This window comes from Quercus robur, chromosome 10 (genome assembly GCF_932294415.1).
Source record: "Quercus robur chromosome 10, dhQueRobu3.1, whole genome shotgun sequence".
In the NCBI taxonomy this organism is placed as follows: Eukaryota; Viridiplantae; Streptophyta; class Magnoliopsida; order Fagales; family Fagaceae; genus Quercus; species Quercus robur.
In genome coordinates this window covers 18,489,636-18,502,658 of record NC_065543.1, presented here as the reverse complement: position 1 = coordinate 18,502,658, position 13,023 = coordinate 18,489,636, and the positions used below count along the sequence as shown (strand labels likewise).

General features: G+C 36.2%; 2 protein-coding genes across 2 annotated transcripts; one reads left to right on the top strand and one right to left on the bottom strand.

Annotated features, from left to right (window-relative positions):
* Positions 1-682: 682 nt before the first annotated feature.
* Positions 683-3,166, top strand: LOC126703151 (pentatricopeptide repeat-containing protein At1g06143-like). Its single transcript, XM_050402079.1, has one exon. The coding sequence runs from the start codon at positions 1,303-1,305 to the stop codon at positions 3,040-3,042; it is 1,740 nt and encodes a 579-aa protein (XP_050258036.1). The 5' UTR covers positions 683-1,302; the 3' UTR covers positions 3,043-3,166.
* Positions 3,167-10,105: 6,939 nt separating this feature from the next.
* LOC126703918 (uncharacterized mitochondrial protein AtMg00810-like) lies at positions 10,106-11,401 on the bottom strand. Its single transcript, XM_050402971.1, has 2 exons — positions 11,233-11,401; positions 10,106-10,710 (listed from the first exon to the last, which is right to left on the bottom strand). Exons 1-2 carry the CDS (start codon positions 11,399-11,401, stop codon positions 10,106-10,108), a joined length of 774 nt encoding a protein of 257 aa, XP_050258928.1.
* Positions 11,402-13,023: the final 1,622 nt, after the last annotated feature.

Genomic DNA, 13,023 nt, shown 5'->3' with positions numbered 1-13,023 from the left:
TTTCTTGTCTGGATGGAAGCTGCTTTTCAGGATATTTTTCATGTTTACAACTAAGCTTTTAGAATTTTTTTTCTAAATAACAATAAAATTAAAAAATTTAGTTAATTGTCACGTTTCAAAACAATGTTGAAAACTAGCATTTCGAGTGTCTAAAACTCGAGTTCCAAGATAAAAATCAAGTTTTTAAGTCTCGATTTGTAAGTGGATTACTTTAAAGTGGAAAAAAATTAAGCTGAAAATCGAGTTTTAAAGACTCGATTTCCATAAATTGAATAAAAACGCTGCTATAGGTCTATAAAACGTCACTATAGGGCTTAAAAACGCCACTATAGGACTCCATAAATTTGTACTTATGAAAAAAAAAATTTCCAGGAAAACGCTGCTATAGGGCTTTAAAACGTCACTGAAAGGCTTAAAAACGCCACTATACGTGAAATTTTTTTCGTATGAAACTCGAGTCTTAAAGACTCGAGATCCATGTGGCATTTTCACACTCACAAGGCGAGTCTTTTGGACTCGAGTTCTAATATGGATCTCGAGTTTCTAAAACTTGAGATGCTACTTTCCTTTATTGTTTCAAACATTGCCTAACTAACTATATACAATTCTTTTGCATTGCTGTTTTGCACATTACCTCTAAGCTTTTATGTTTGATTAATGGATAATAGTAATACCCTCACTTTCTAGGGGCCTCTTCTCAAAAACCAAAAAGAAAAACAAAAAACCCTCCCCTGTAAAATGACATGAATACCCTCATAAACAAAAAGAAAGTTCCAATCAATCTCTCTGTTTGTGCTGTCACTCTCTAGACTCTACGACGGCTTTCTTCATTCCGCCGTCAAGCGAAGGCGGTCCGCGGTCCTCTACTCTGTACGGATGACTCGCCAAACACCACGTGCCCCCCTTCAGTCATAGGTTTTTCTTGTTTGTCTGAATGTGAAATTTTTGTTTATCAATATTGCCTGGTTGGTTCTTTTGACAGATTATACCAAAAAATTCCTGAAGGGACAGGGAACTTGTCAGAGTTATGTGTTTGTTTGGTATTCTTAATCGATTTCAGTAGCAACAGTCGAAAGCGGATAAAGCAGAAGCAGATTTACTAAAAGAAGCTACGGATGCATCTCAAGTTTCTTTGAGGTCTAAAGTTGAGAAGATGTAAGATGATTCTACGCTCAGCAAATACAGTTCTGATGAGGAAGATTTCACTGATGGAAAGTGAAAGTTAGAGCTTGCTTGGCTCACAAAAGCCCTTGAACCACTTTTCAACCCAAAAAAAAAAAAAAATCAACTAGAGCATTGTCTATGAAGTACATGAAATCCATTACTAACTTTAACCACTTTTCAGTTCCAAAACCACTCCAACACATACTCACTCGGAAACAATCTATACTTGATCAGATAAAGACATGTTCCAACCTAAAGAACCTGGGATCTGTGTTTGCCTCTATGATCAAAACCAATGCAAACCAGGATTGTTTTTTAGTGAACCAATTTATTAGCGCTTGCTCCAACCTTTTGCAAATAGATTACGCAACTTTAGCATTTACCCACATGGAAAGTCCCAATGTTTTTGTCTACAATGCAATGATAAGGGGCTTTGCTCATTGTTTTCACCCAACTCAAGCTTTGGAATGTTACATACATATGTTGAGAGCTGAAGTTATGCCAACAAGTTATACATTTTCATCGTTGATTAAGGCTTGTGCTCCGCTTTCAGCTTTGGGTTTTGGTGAAGCTGTACACTGTCACATTTGGAGAAATGGGTTTGATTCACATTTGTTTGTTCAAACTGCTTTGATTGATCTCTATTCGAATTTTGGCAAAATTGGTAGATCAAGAAGGGTGTTTGATGAAATGCCTGACAGAGATGTTTATGCATGGACTACGATAGTTTCTGCTTATGTCCGTACTGGGGATTTGAGTTCTGCGAAGGACTTGTTTGAGGAGATGCCTGAGAGGAATACTGCTACATGGAACACTATGATTGATGGATATGCAAGAGTGGGGAATTTCGATTCTGCGGAGTTGTTATTCAATCAGATGTCTGTAAGGGATATAATCTCATGGACAACCATGATCACTTGCTATTCTCAACACCAGAAATTTAGAGAAGCATTAGCAATATTTAACGAAATGACGAGTAATGGGATCCATCCCGATGAAGTGACCATGGCAACTGTTATATCAGCTTGTGCCCATCTTGGAGCTCTTGATTTAGGAAAGGAAATTCATCTTTATATATTGCAGAATGGATTTGATGTTGATGTTTATATTGGGTCTGCGCTTATTGATATGTATGCCAAGTGTGGGAGCTTAGATAGGTCACTTTCAGTGTTCTTCAAGTTGTGGGAGAAAAACTTGTTTTGTTGGAATTCAGTTATAGACGGGCTTGCAGTTCATGGGTATGCAGATGAAGCGCTAAAGATGTTTAGGGGAATGGAGAGGGAGAAGATCAAACCTAATGGAATTACTTTTATTAGTGTTCTAAGTGCCTGCACTCATGCAGGACTTGTTGAAGAAGGCCGAAGGATGTTTTTGAGCATGACAGATGATTACTCAATCCTTCCTGAAGTTGGACACTATGGATGTATGGTTGATCTATTGAGCAAAGCAGGCTTGCTTGAAGATGCACTAGAGTTGATAAGAAGCATGAAAGTTGAACCAAACAACATTATATGGGGGGCCTTGTTAGGTGGGTGCAAGCTCCACAGAAACTTGGAGATTGCTCAAGTTGCTGTTAAGGAACTGATGGCTTTGGAGCCAAACAACAGTGGCCATTACAATCTTCTGGTTAACATGTATGCTGAAGTGAATAGATGGGGTGAGGTTGGAAAAATCCGGGCAGCCATGAAGAATATAGGAGTGGAAAAGACATGTCCTGGATCCAGTTGGATTGAAATGGAAAGGAAGATTCATCAGTTTGCAGCATCTGATAAATCTCACCCAGCTTCTAGTGAAATTTACCTATTGCTGGCTGAATTAGATGGGCAACTGAAGCTAGCTGGCTGTGTACCTGAACTAATTTGGAGTGATTTAGCGTGAGCTGCCTACACCTTTTGGGGCATATGTAACATATTATTCTTTGGGGTTCTTTACATAGTCATCCCCGCTCAATTTGTTGGTAAGAATTGACCATAATCATTGGAAAATATAAAAAGAAGCCGAATGGTTTCTTTGCCAACATATAAATAAAAGCAAAGAGAAAAAGATTTAATTACCAACCAGGAAATTTTCTAGAATGTTGGTATGGATGCGATATTGCAACATGAGAATGCACGGGTGCGATATTGCAACATGAGATAGAATCTAGAATGCACAGGTATGGGTGCGATATTGCAACATGAGAAAATTTTGAAAATTCATAGCATGACATGGCAGATAGGACGCTGTTGCGACACAAATACGACACTAGTACGACACCCCAAATAAAGTGTCCGTGCTTCCTCTTAGAATGTTAATTGTAGGCGACCAAGGCTGCTTTGTAACAAGTGAGGTATTGGAAAACAATACGGGGTGATACTGCTAACAGAAATGCAAAGTAATTTTATTTCCCGCTCATTAGTCATGTTTTAAAGTGGAACTCTAAATTTGGGAAAACATAAAATGTTACCAGAAATGCAAAGTCATTTTGTTTTCTACTCAATAGTCATGTTTTAAGGTGGAATTCTAAATTGGGAAAACATTTTCTTGAATTTTAGATTTTTTCCTGTTTGTCTAAATGAGAAATTTTTGTTTATCAATATTGCGTGGTTGGTTCTTTTGACAAATTATACCAAAAAATTCCTGAAGGGACAGGGAACTTGTCGGAGTTATGTGTATGGTATTCTTAATCGATTTCGGTGGCAACTAGGGGTGGCAAATGGGCGGGTTGGGTCATAAATGAGTTGGGTGTATAATTACCCATTTATCCATTCATGACCTATTTATATATAAATTAATTATCCATTACCAATCCGACCCATTTAATTAGTAACCCACCCATTTAACCTAATATGACCCAAATACTTCTAAAACTACTTAAATACCCTCTTGACCTCCAAAATACCATTAAATAGCTAAAATGATGCAAATACCCCTAATCTTCCAAAATTACCAATATACCCTTGTACATCCAAAATTATCCCCAAAATTTCTAAAATTAGCAAAATTCCCATGAAACCTTTAAAATGACCAAAATACCTCAAAAATCTCTAAAATGACCAAAATACTCCTGAAACCCAAAAAATAACCAAAATACCCCAAAAACTCAGAAAATGACCAAAATACCCTCGAAACCTAAAAATTATCAAAATACCCTCCAAAACCTAAAAAATGACCAAAATTCCTCCAAAACCTAAAAATGACCAAAATACCCCTAAAACCTAAAAAATGACCAAAATACCCACAAAACCCAAAAATGACCAAAATACCCCCAAAATCCAAAAAATGACCAAAATACCCCCAAAACTCAAAAAATGACCAAAATACCCCTTGAAACCTAAAAATTACCAAAATACCCCTGAAACCCAAAAAATTACCAAAATACCCCTAAAACCTAAAAATTACCAAAATACCCCCGAAACCCAAAAAATAGTTATGTTGGTAGAGAATCTAGTAGATTGGGTTAAAATGGAGGCAAATGGAGTATAGCTCATGCAGGGCCGGCTGAATGGTGGAGCAAGAAATGTGGTCGCCTAAGGCCCTAAGTAAAAAAAAAGGCCCCCAAATTTTAACCAATAGGGTTATTTATAATCAATAAATAATTTTTTTTTTTTTACCAAATGAAAAGCAAATAAAAAAATAGAGAAAAATGCAACGTCCACAATATTTTTCACAACACTTTTACAACTAATGCTAAGTAGCAGGTTGTTACAGCCTATTGTTAATGGCAAAAAAATAATTGTAGTGATATTTTCAAATAGAAAACAAAAAGCAGTTTAAAATCTAGTATTTGTTGTAAAAAATATTGTGAATGTTGCACTTCTAAAAAAAAAAAAAGAATAATAATAAGAGTTTAGTTAGCAAACTTTTACTAGTTTTCATCTAAGTCTACTACTAACACCACTGTTTTACTTACCACTATCAATCTACCACATCAACAAGTATGAAAAATTTTGCCAAATTTTTTCTATCTATAAAATTTCTAAAAAAAGAAAAAATTCTACGTAGTTCATGTTAATTAGTAGTAATTTTGCATCTAAAACAAGATGATCAATTTTCGCCTTAGGCCCCCAAATGCATCAAGCCGCCCCTGAGCTCATGCTTTAGCCAAGTCAGTTAATTTTGTTGATAGTTATGTTGGTTGTAATAACTCTTTCCTCTAGGATTCTGTTTAGGGTGTTTGGAGAGGAAAGACTATTTCTAAATTAGTTTAATGAAAGTTTGGATAGATAGATAGATAGATAGATAGATAGATAGATAGGGTGCAGAAGTGAATAAGCTTAAAGTAAATAACAGTATATACTTTAACATTAAGATTACAATAAAAGCTTAAAGTAAATATGCTTAAAATAAACACTTACAAGAAGTAATAGTAAATACAAAGTTTTCTTGAGCAGGAATTGGGAAAATGTTACAAGCTTAGGACATTTAAGAGGTAGGCTAGAAACTAAGAGGAAATTTAAAGCTAGTAAAAATTAAGTTCTACTTGCAACTTGAAAGGGACAACCTTTTTATAGCAAAAGAAAGCGCTACTTAAACAGTAAATAGTGAATAATAAAATTGTCTTTTTTACTATTCACAGTAAATTTTCAATAGATTGACTTAAGCAATGATGTCAACAAATTTGTTGGTTTGTGGCGTTAGTAGTGTGAATTATCCCTCGTGGGAAGTAGAGATGGTAATTGTTACTTGACCCACGAGTACCCAACCCAATCCAACCCGATAAGTAATATGGTCGAGTTTGGGTTTTTAAAATAAAACCCGAAGCAAGTACGGGTTTTGGCAATACCCGCCCCAAACCCAGACCTAAACCTGACCCACTTAAAACTAAAATTACCAAAAAAACCTAATATATATAAACTTATAAACCCTAATATTCTCTCATTTCACTCAACCAACCCTAACTACCCCTTCACACACACACACACACACACACACACTCTCTCTCTCTCTCTCTCTCACACACACACATGCACTGTCGCCAGCCACCCTCTCTCAAACGCTCCCCTCACGACTTCACTCAGCCTCACGGACCCACGGCCTCATTCAGCCTCACATCCAAACATGAGATAGAGTTGGAAGAAGATGAGACAGAGCTAGAACGTGAGATAGAGTAGTGTGGTGGTGGTGGGTTTTTTTTTTCTCCTACTTTGTCTCATGTTCTAGCTTTGTCTCATCTTCTTCCAACTCTGTCTCACATTTGTCTCTCTAGCTTCTTTTCTTCCAATCCAACCACAAGAACCAGGCAGCTGTTAAACAAACCCACACCCACAGTAGAAGAACGAGACAGTGGCGTGCCTACAACCTCAAATTGGCGGTGCTTCTTCTCTTCAAATCCAACTTGGCTACGCCACTCTCTAGCTCCTTCTCTTCCAATCTAACCTCAAATCAGTGGCGCACCCACATCCAATCCAATTCGGCGGTGCTTTATCTCTTCCAATACAAACTCGGCGGCGCTTCTTCTCTTCCATTCTAGATCGACAGCGCCACCTACAATATTTTGCTTATAGTTGAGACTTTGTTTTTGCCTTCTCTTTATCACACTGTACAATATCCTGTGGAGCACCTCGAAAAGTTCTAAAGAAGTTGGAGCATGCACTAATAAATTGGTTCACTAAAAAACAATCTTGGTTTGCATTGGTTTTGATCATAGAGACAAACACAGATCCCAGGTTCTTTAGGTTGGAACATGTCTTTAACTGATCAAGTATAGATTGTTTCCAAGTGAGTATGTGTTGGAGTGGTTTTGGAACTGAAAAGTGGTTAAAGTTAGTAATGGATTTCATGTACTTCACAGACATTGCCCTAGTTGATTTTTTGTTGTTGAAAAGTAATACTATTCAGATTCTGCATACATAACTTGATCTTTTTGTTTAAAATAACTCTCTACAGGAAACTCTAATGAAGAATGCAAAAAACAACAATCAGGTGCCATTGTGATTTGTTTCTCTTTATGCTCTAGCCTTTAATTGATTATTCCTCTTCTACTCAGCTCTGTTTCACTCTATGGTCAAAAGTTGGAACATCTAATGTGAATTTGAGTGGTTTTGGGGGTTAATTGCTTGTTGTCCAAATTTGTTGAGTTTGAAGAAAATCAAAATATGGTTTATATTTCTTGCGTCTAGAAAATTTATTTTCTATACCTTGATAATTCATGATACACAATAAGATTGGATAACTCATGATTGAATTTGAAAAATATTCTAATAGGATATCTCTGCAGTTTGTGTGGTATCTTAGACCCTTTAAGAGCATTCACATCAAGATTCTTAAATATTTTAGGGAATAGCATCTATAAAACCAACTTTATAGCATTTAACACATGATTTTACAATACTCCCAACATCATAACTTCTATTTCTTTTACCACTTCATTTAAATATTTTTTTTCTTTACTATTATTCTTCCTCACTCTCCCTCTGTCTTTCTCTCTTTCTCAACCCAACAGTCCTAAGCATCGCCAGCCACCACCCATACCACAACCAACACAAACTGACCACCCATGCCACAACCAACAAAAATCCATCATCGCCTCCACCAGCCACATCCACCCACCACCACAAACCACAATGAAAAAAAGAAAAAAAGACAAAAAAAAAAAAAGAAAAGAAAAGAAAAAACAACAACAACAAAAAACCACCACTGCCCTCACCAACCACATCCAGTTGCCACCGTGACTCACAACCCAAATTAGACCACCAAGATCACAAATTTTGACGGAGCTCCAAAATCTCATCCAATCCAATTCAAACCCAAATTTCAGAATCACAGCCCTAAATTTTAGATCAAATCAATGCCTCTAATCAACTCAATACACCAACCTTAACATGCAAAGCTTCATCAATCCACCAAAATTTCTACTCGTTGGTAGGAAGCTATTTACAAGATTTCCTTGTTGCCCAAGAGCCAGTACCAACAATCCCAGTGTCATCACTGAACCAACAATGGCGCCCACCTGAAGCCCAGATTTTTAAAGCTAATTTTGATGCTACTATGATTAAGTCTTGCAATTTGGCAAGTTTAGCAGTTATTATCTGGGACTGGCGTGGGGAGGCTATTGGAGCGTGAACCGGGACAGTCCCTATGGCTCAGTTCATGGTGTAGCTTTAGGCTTTAGCTTGTCTTAGGGCTGTGCAATTTTCCTTGGAGATAGGACTAACAGAGGTGATTTTTGATGGAGATTTTGTCTTGGTGATCCAGGCGATTTCCCAAAGAGGTCCTGACTTTTCTGCATATGGAGATATGAGTCCGTTTAGATTGAATTTATTTTTGCTGAAACTGAAAACTGAAAACACTGTAGTAAAATAATTTTTAAATATGTGAATAGTGCTGTGGGACTTATTTTTAATATTTTTTAATAAAATAGTTGTGGGTCCCATGTGAACAGTGTTGTTACAGTGCGTGAATAGTGTATATACTGTTCATGATCAGTGGATTTTGTCTCTAAAAGCGGAAACAAGTGCAGGAAAAAAAAAAAAAAAAAAAAACGTGAAACATGAGAAACGGAGACTCTCAATCCGAATGGGTACATTATTGAGGACATTCGTTCTCAAGCTGCTGCATTATAGTTCTCAGATTTTTGTCATGTATCTCGTACCTATAATATTGTCGCTGATGCATTAGCTAAAAAAGTAAAGAGTTGTATGGGGCTTCGGGTTTGGCTGGAAGTTCTTCCTGATGGCATTGCCCCTTTAGTTTGCATTGATGTTCATTGAATAGTCTTTTTATTGAATAAATGTCCAGGCTCTTGGAAGTCTAGTTTCTTTTTTTTTTTTTTTTAAAGTCTTTATGTCAAGGTCTTTGTGTAATTTTTAATTTGTATTTGAGTAACTCAGTTACTAACAAGTTCTTATAATAAACTCAAGGAAGGACTATTATTTGTGGAAAAGTTTAAATGGATACTATTTTCTTAAATTAAAATGATATTGGTATAATTATGAGTTTTGTAATTCAATTGGACCTCATGATATTTTCAATGGAAACATCCAGAGTTCAATTTACTCTTTCTCTATTGTTGTAACTATCGAATTATCAAGCGGGTTCTAGTTACTTTAACTAGTAAAGTCTCTGATGGTTGAATAATAGATCTTGGGTTTAATCCCTACTTACATCAAAAACTGATTGAATTCTTAATTTGATGATAAAAAGCTATCATTAGGAGCGGATGACATAGGTTAAAACTCTTTAAAAAAAAACTATGGAATTATCAAATATCAAAATATTTTAAAAAATGATATTTGTGTAATTTAGTGAATATTATATGGGCTTTAAAATATTTTAGGTTCAAACAATCACAAAATCTTACGATATGCACTAAGGTGTTCATGATTGACTAGTGAATAGTGGTGAGATGGTTATTTTTGCCTTTCTCAAAAGGTTCAAGTCCGACAGTCAAAGACATGTGACTTCAAGATCAAGACAAAGTGATCAAAGAATATAAACATCTTCCCACACAACATGCACTTCAAAGCTTCAACTAGTAAAGTGCAGTAAATAAGCTCATCCAAGCTAAACAAGGTACAAAGACAAGTTATGTGAAAATAAATTGACCAACCTTGTTTTCAAAAACCAAGAAGATAATACAAAAACATAATTTGCTTCCTTTTTCCCTCTTTTTTTTTTATTTTTATAAAAAGAAAACAAAAACAACCTTGAATGAAATGCATAAATGTTATGCAATGCAAATCCTAGAAACAAAGAAAACAAAAACCAAAGAACAATGGTCACAAATAGTAGAACAATGAAGCACAAGGACCAAGAAAGCCAAGGAATGTTCAACAGGGATATACCCAAGAGACACAATCTTTCTTTCAACAAGATCCCTAATGAAGTGATATCTAATCTCTATGTGCTTAGTCTTAGAGTGTTAAACAAGGTTCTTAGAGATATCAATAGCACTAGAATTATCACAATAAACAACCATGGTATCTTGTGATATCCCATAATCATTCAAAAGCTTTTTCATTCAAAGAAGCTGTGAGCAACAATTTCCAGCAACAATATATTCTACCTCTACAGTAGACAAAGACACATAATTTTGCTTTTTACTCATCCAAGCAACAAGATTGGCTCCTACATAAAAACATCCACTAGTGGTGCTTTTTCTATCATCAGCATTACCAGCCCAATCAGAATCAGAAAAACCAGCAAAAGACAGATTAGACTCTTTGCTATAAAATAATCCATAATCACAAGTTCTACCAACATACTTTATGATTCTTTTAACAAGATTTAAATGTGAAACCTTAGGATTAGATTGAAATCTAGAACAAACACCAACACTAAAGGTAATATCAGGTCGACTAGTAGTCAAATACAAAAGACATCCAATCATGCTTCTACATAATGTAACATTAACAGATTCACCTGATGGATCATTTGCTGATTTCGCATTTGCAGCCATTGGTGTTCTAGCATGGGTAACCTTATCCAGTCCAAATCTCTTGATTAGATTTTTTGCATACTTTGCTTGGTTGATGTAGATACTTGAGTCTGTTTGCTTCACTTGCAATCTCAAGAAATAAGTTAGTTCACCAACCATACTCATTTCAAACATTGCCTTCATTTCCTCTGCAAAAGAGTGAGAAAGAGAATCATTAGTAGCACTCTTGAAATCCATTTGATACAACTTGAAATTTAGATGGCTTGCTATGGCCAGAAGTATCCTAATGGATTCTAGTCTTGCTATCGGTGCAAAGGTCTCATCAAAATCAATCCCTTCCACTTGTGTGTACCCTTGAGCAACAAGTCTTGATTTATTTCTAATAACTGTACCATGTTCATCTGACTTGTTTTTAAAAATCCACTTAGTTCCAATCACATTTACTCCCTTAGGTCTAGGAACTAATTCCCACACATCATTCCAAAAAAATTGGTGAAGTTCTTCATGCATGGAATTAACCCAATCAGAATCTTGAAGTGCTTCATCCACCTTTTTCGGTTCAAATTGGGATTGATAGCATGAGTGAGTAATCATATTCAAGGCTTTTGATCTCAATCTCATGTTTTCATTAAGACTACCCAATATATTTGTGGCAGGGTGATTTAACTTAACTCTAGAAGATGGACCTTTGACTAGAGATGTGGAGGTACCTTTCTGTTCCGATGGAGGAATAAGCTCACTTTGTTCTTGTTGAGTTTCATGAACCGGTGTGGATGGTTCTGAACTTGATGGTACTAAAACTGCATCATTCAACAACAGCAGCTCGTCCTCACTATGCTTCCCCACATAATCAGCAGGAAGTGAATCGTCAACTTCCATATTCCTCTCTTGAACTGGAGAACTGTTTTCTGAGAGACTTTCAGAACTTAATTCATCATTGGCTTCTTTCCTCTCCAGAGTTCATAGGGAGTTTGCTTGGAATCAGGTTTGAAATACATTCGGTTGAGTGTATGACAAGCAGTGTTAACTGCCTCTCTCTAGAAGGATTTGTGCATCTTTTTATTGTGTATAATGACACGTGCCATCTCCAGAACAACCCTATTCTTCTGTTCCACTATTCCATTCTGTTGTGGTGTCTTAGGTGAAGAGAACTCTTGATGCATGCCTTGATCATTGTAGAAGGTAGCCAGCTTCGTATTTTCAAATTCTCTTCAATTATCACTTTGATTCTGGCTATCACAGTACCTTTCTCAACTTGCAATTTCTTGCACAAATGGATCATCTTCTCAGGAGCCTCGGCTTTATCTCTCAAAAGCACAACCCATGTATATCTAGTAAAATCATCTACAACAACTAGAATATACTTCTTTCCATCCAAACTCTAAACTCTGGCAGGACCCATGAGATCAATGTGCAACAACTCAAGAGGTTTGGAAGTTTGAACCTCAATTACAGACGGATGCTTGGACTTCACTTGTTTACCCATCTAACATGGTCCACATATGCACTTTTCTATCTACTCAAACTTGGGCAAACCAATAACTGCATCACACTTGGAAATCTTCTCTAGTTACTTATGACTTGCGTGTTCCAACTGTTGATGCCATAAGTCAACTTGATTGATCTTTGCACTAAAACACTTGTTGGTTATACTTGGTGTTATATCATAACAGTTGTTTGCTGTCCTTACACGAACACACATACAATCACCTCCTCCATCAAGTATCTCACACTCATACTTAGTGAAGAGAACATTCAGACCATTATTACAAATCTGACTGATGCTGAGTAAATTAGCCTTCAACCCATCTACATACTAGACATCTTCAAAAACCGATAACCTTGGAATGTCCATAGTTCCAATGCCTCTGATCACAAATTTGCTTCCATGTCCAAACGTGACTGTCCCAATCTTTCCTTGAAAGTGTGTCTTGAACAAAGCTTTATTTCCTATCATGTGCCTGGAACAACCACTATCCAAATACCAAAGACAAGAATCACGTGCCTTTAAGGCGGTTAAAGCAGTATAACACACATAATTATCATCACATGTAATTATACCAAGATGCTCAAGGAAAGATTTAACAAAACCAACAAGTGACAGAAACAACAAGTAGACAAGATGGAATATAAGCAAAAAGATCTTCCAAGTATCCATGATAACAAGGGTCAAGGATCAGCTCTTAGATCAAAAGATCTACAACAAGAGAGCAACCTGCTCTGATACCACTTGTTTGTTTTTAGACCCCTTAAAACATAACCAGATTAACCTAGTTATTTAGCCAAGTGATTACTTAGTCAAATTATCATATCTAGGTTAACACAAATATATCATATCAATGTAAAGTGCAAAAAATAAAGAACACAAAGATATGATGCCCCAAGAAACCAAACTGGTAAAAACTTGGGGAGGATTTAACCTAGCTATCTTCAAGGTATACCTGAATCCACTATGAAAGAATTAAAGTTTACACAATAGCGACTTAGACCACTAACATCCT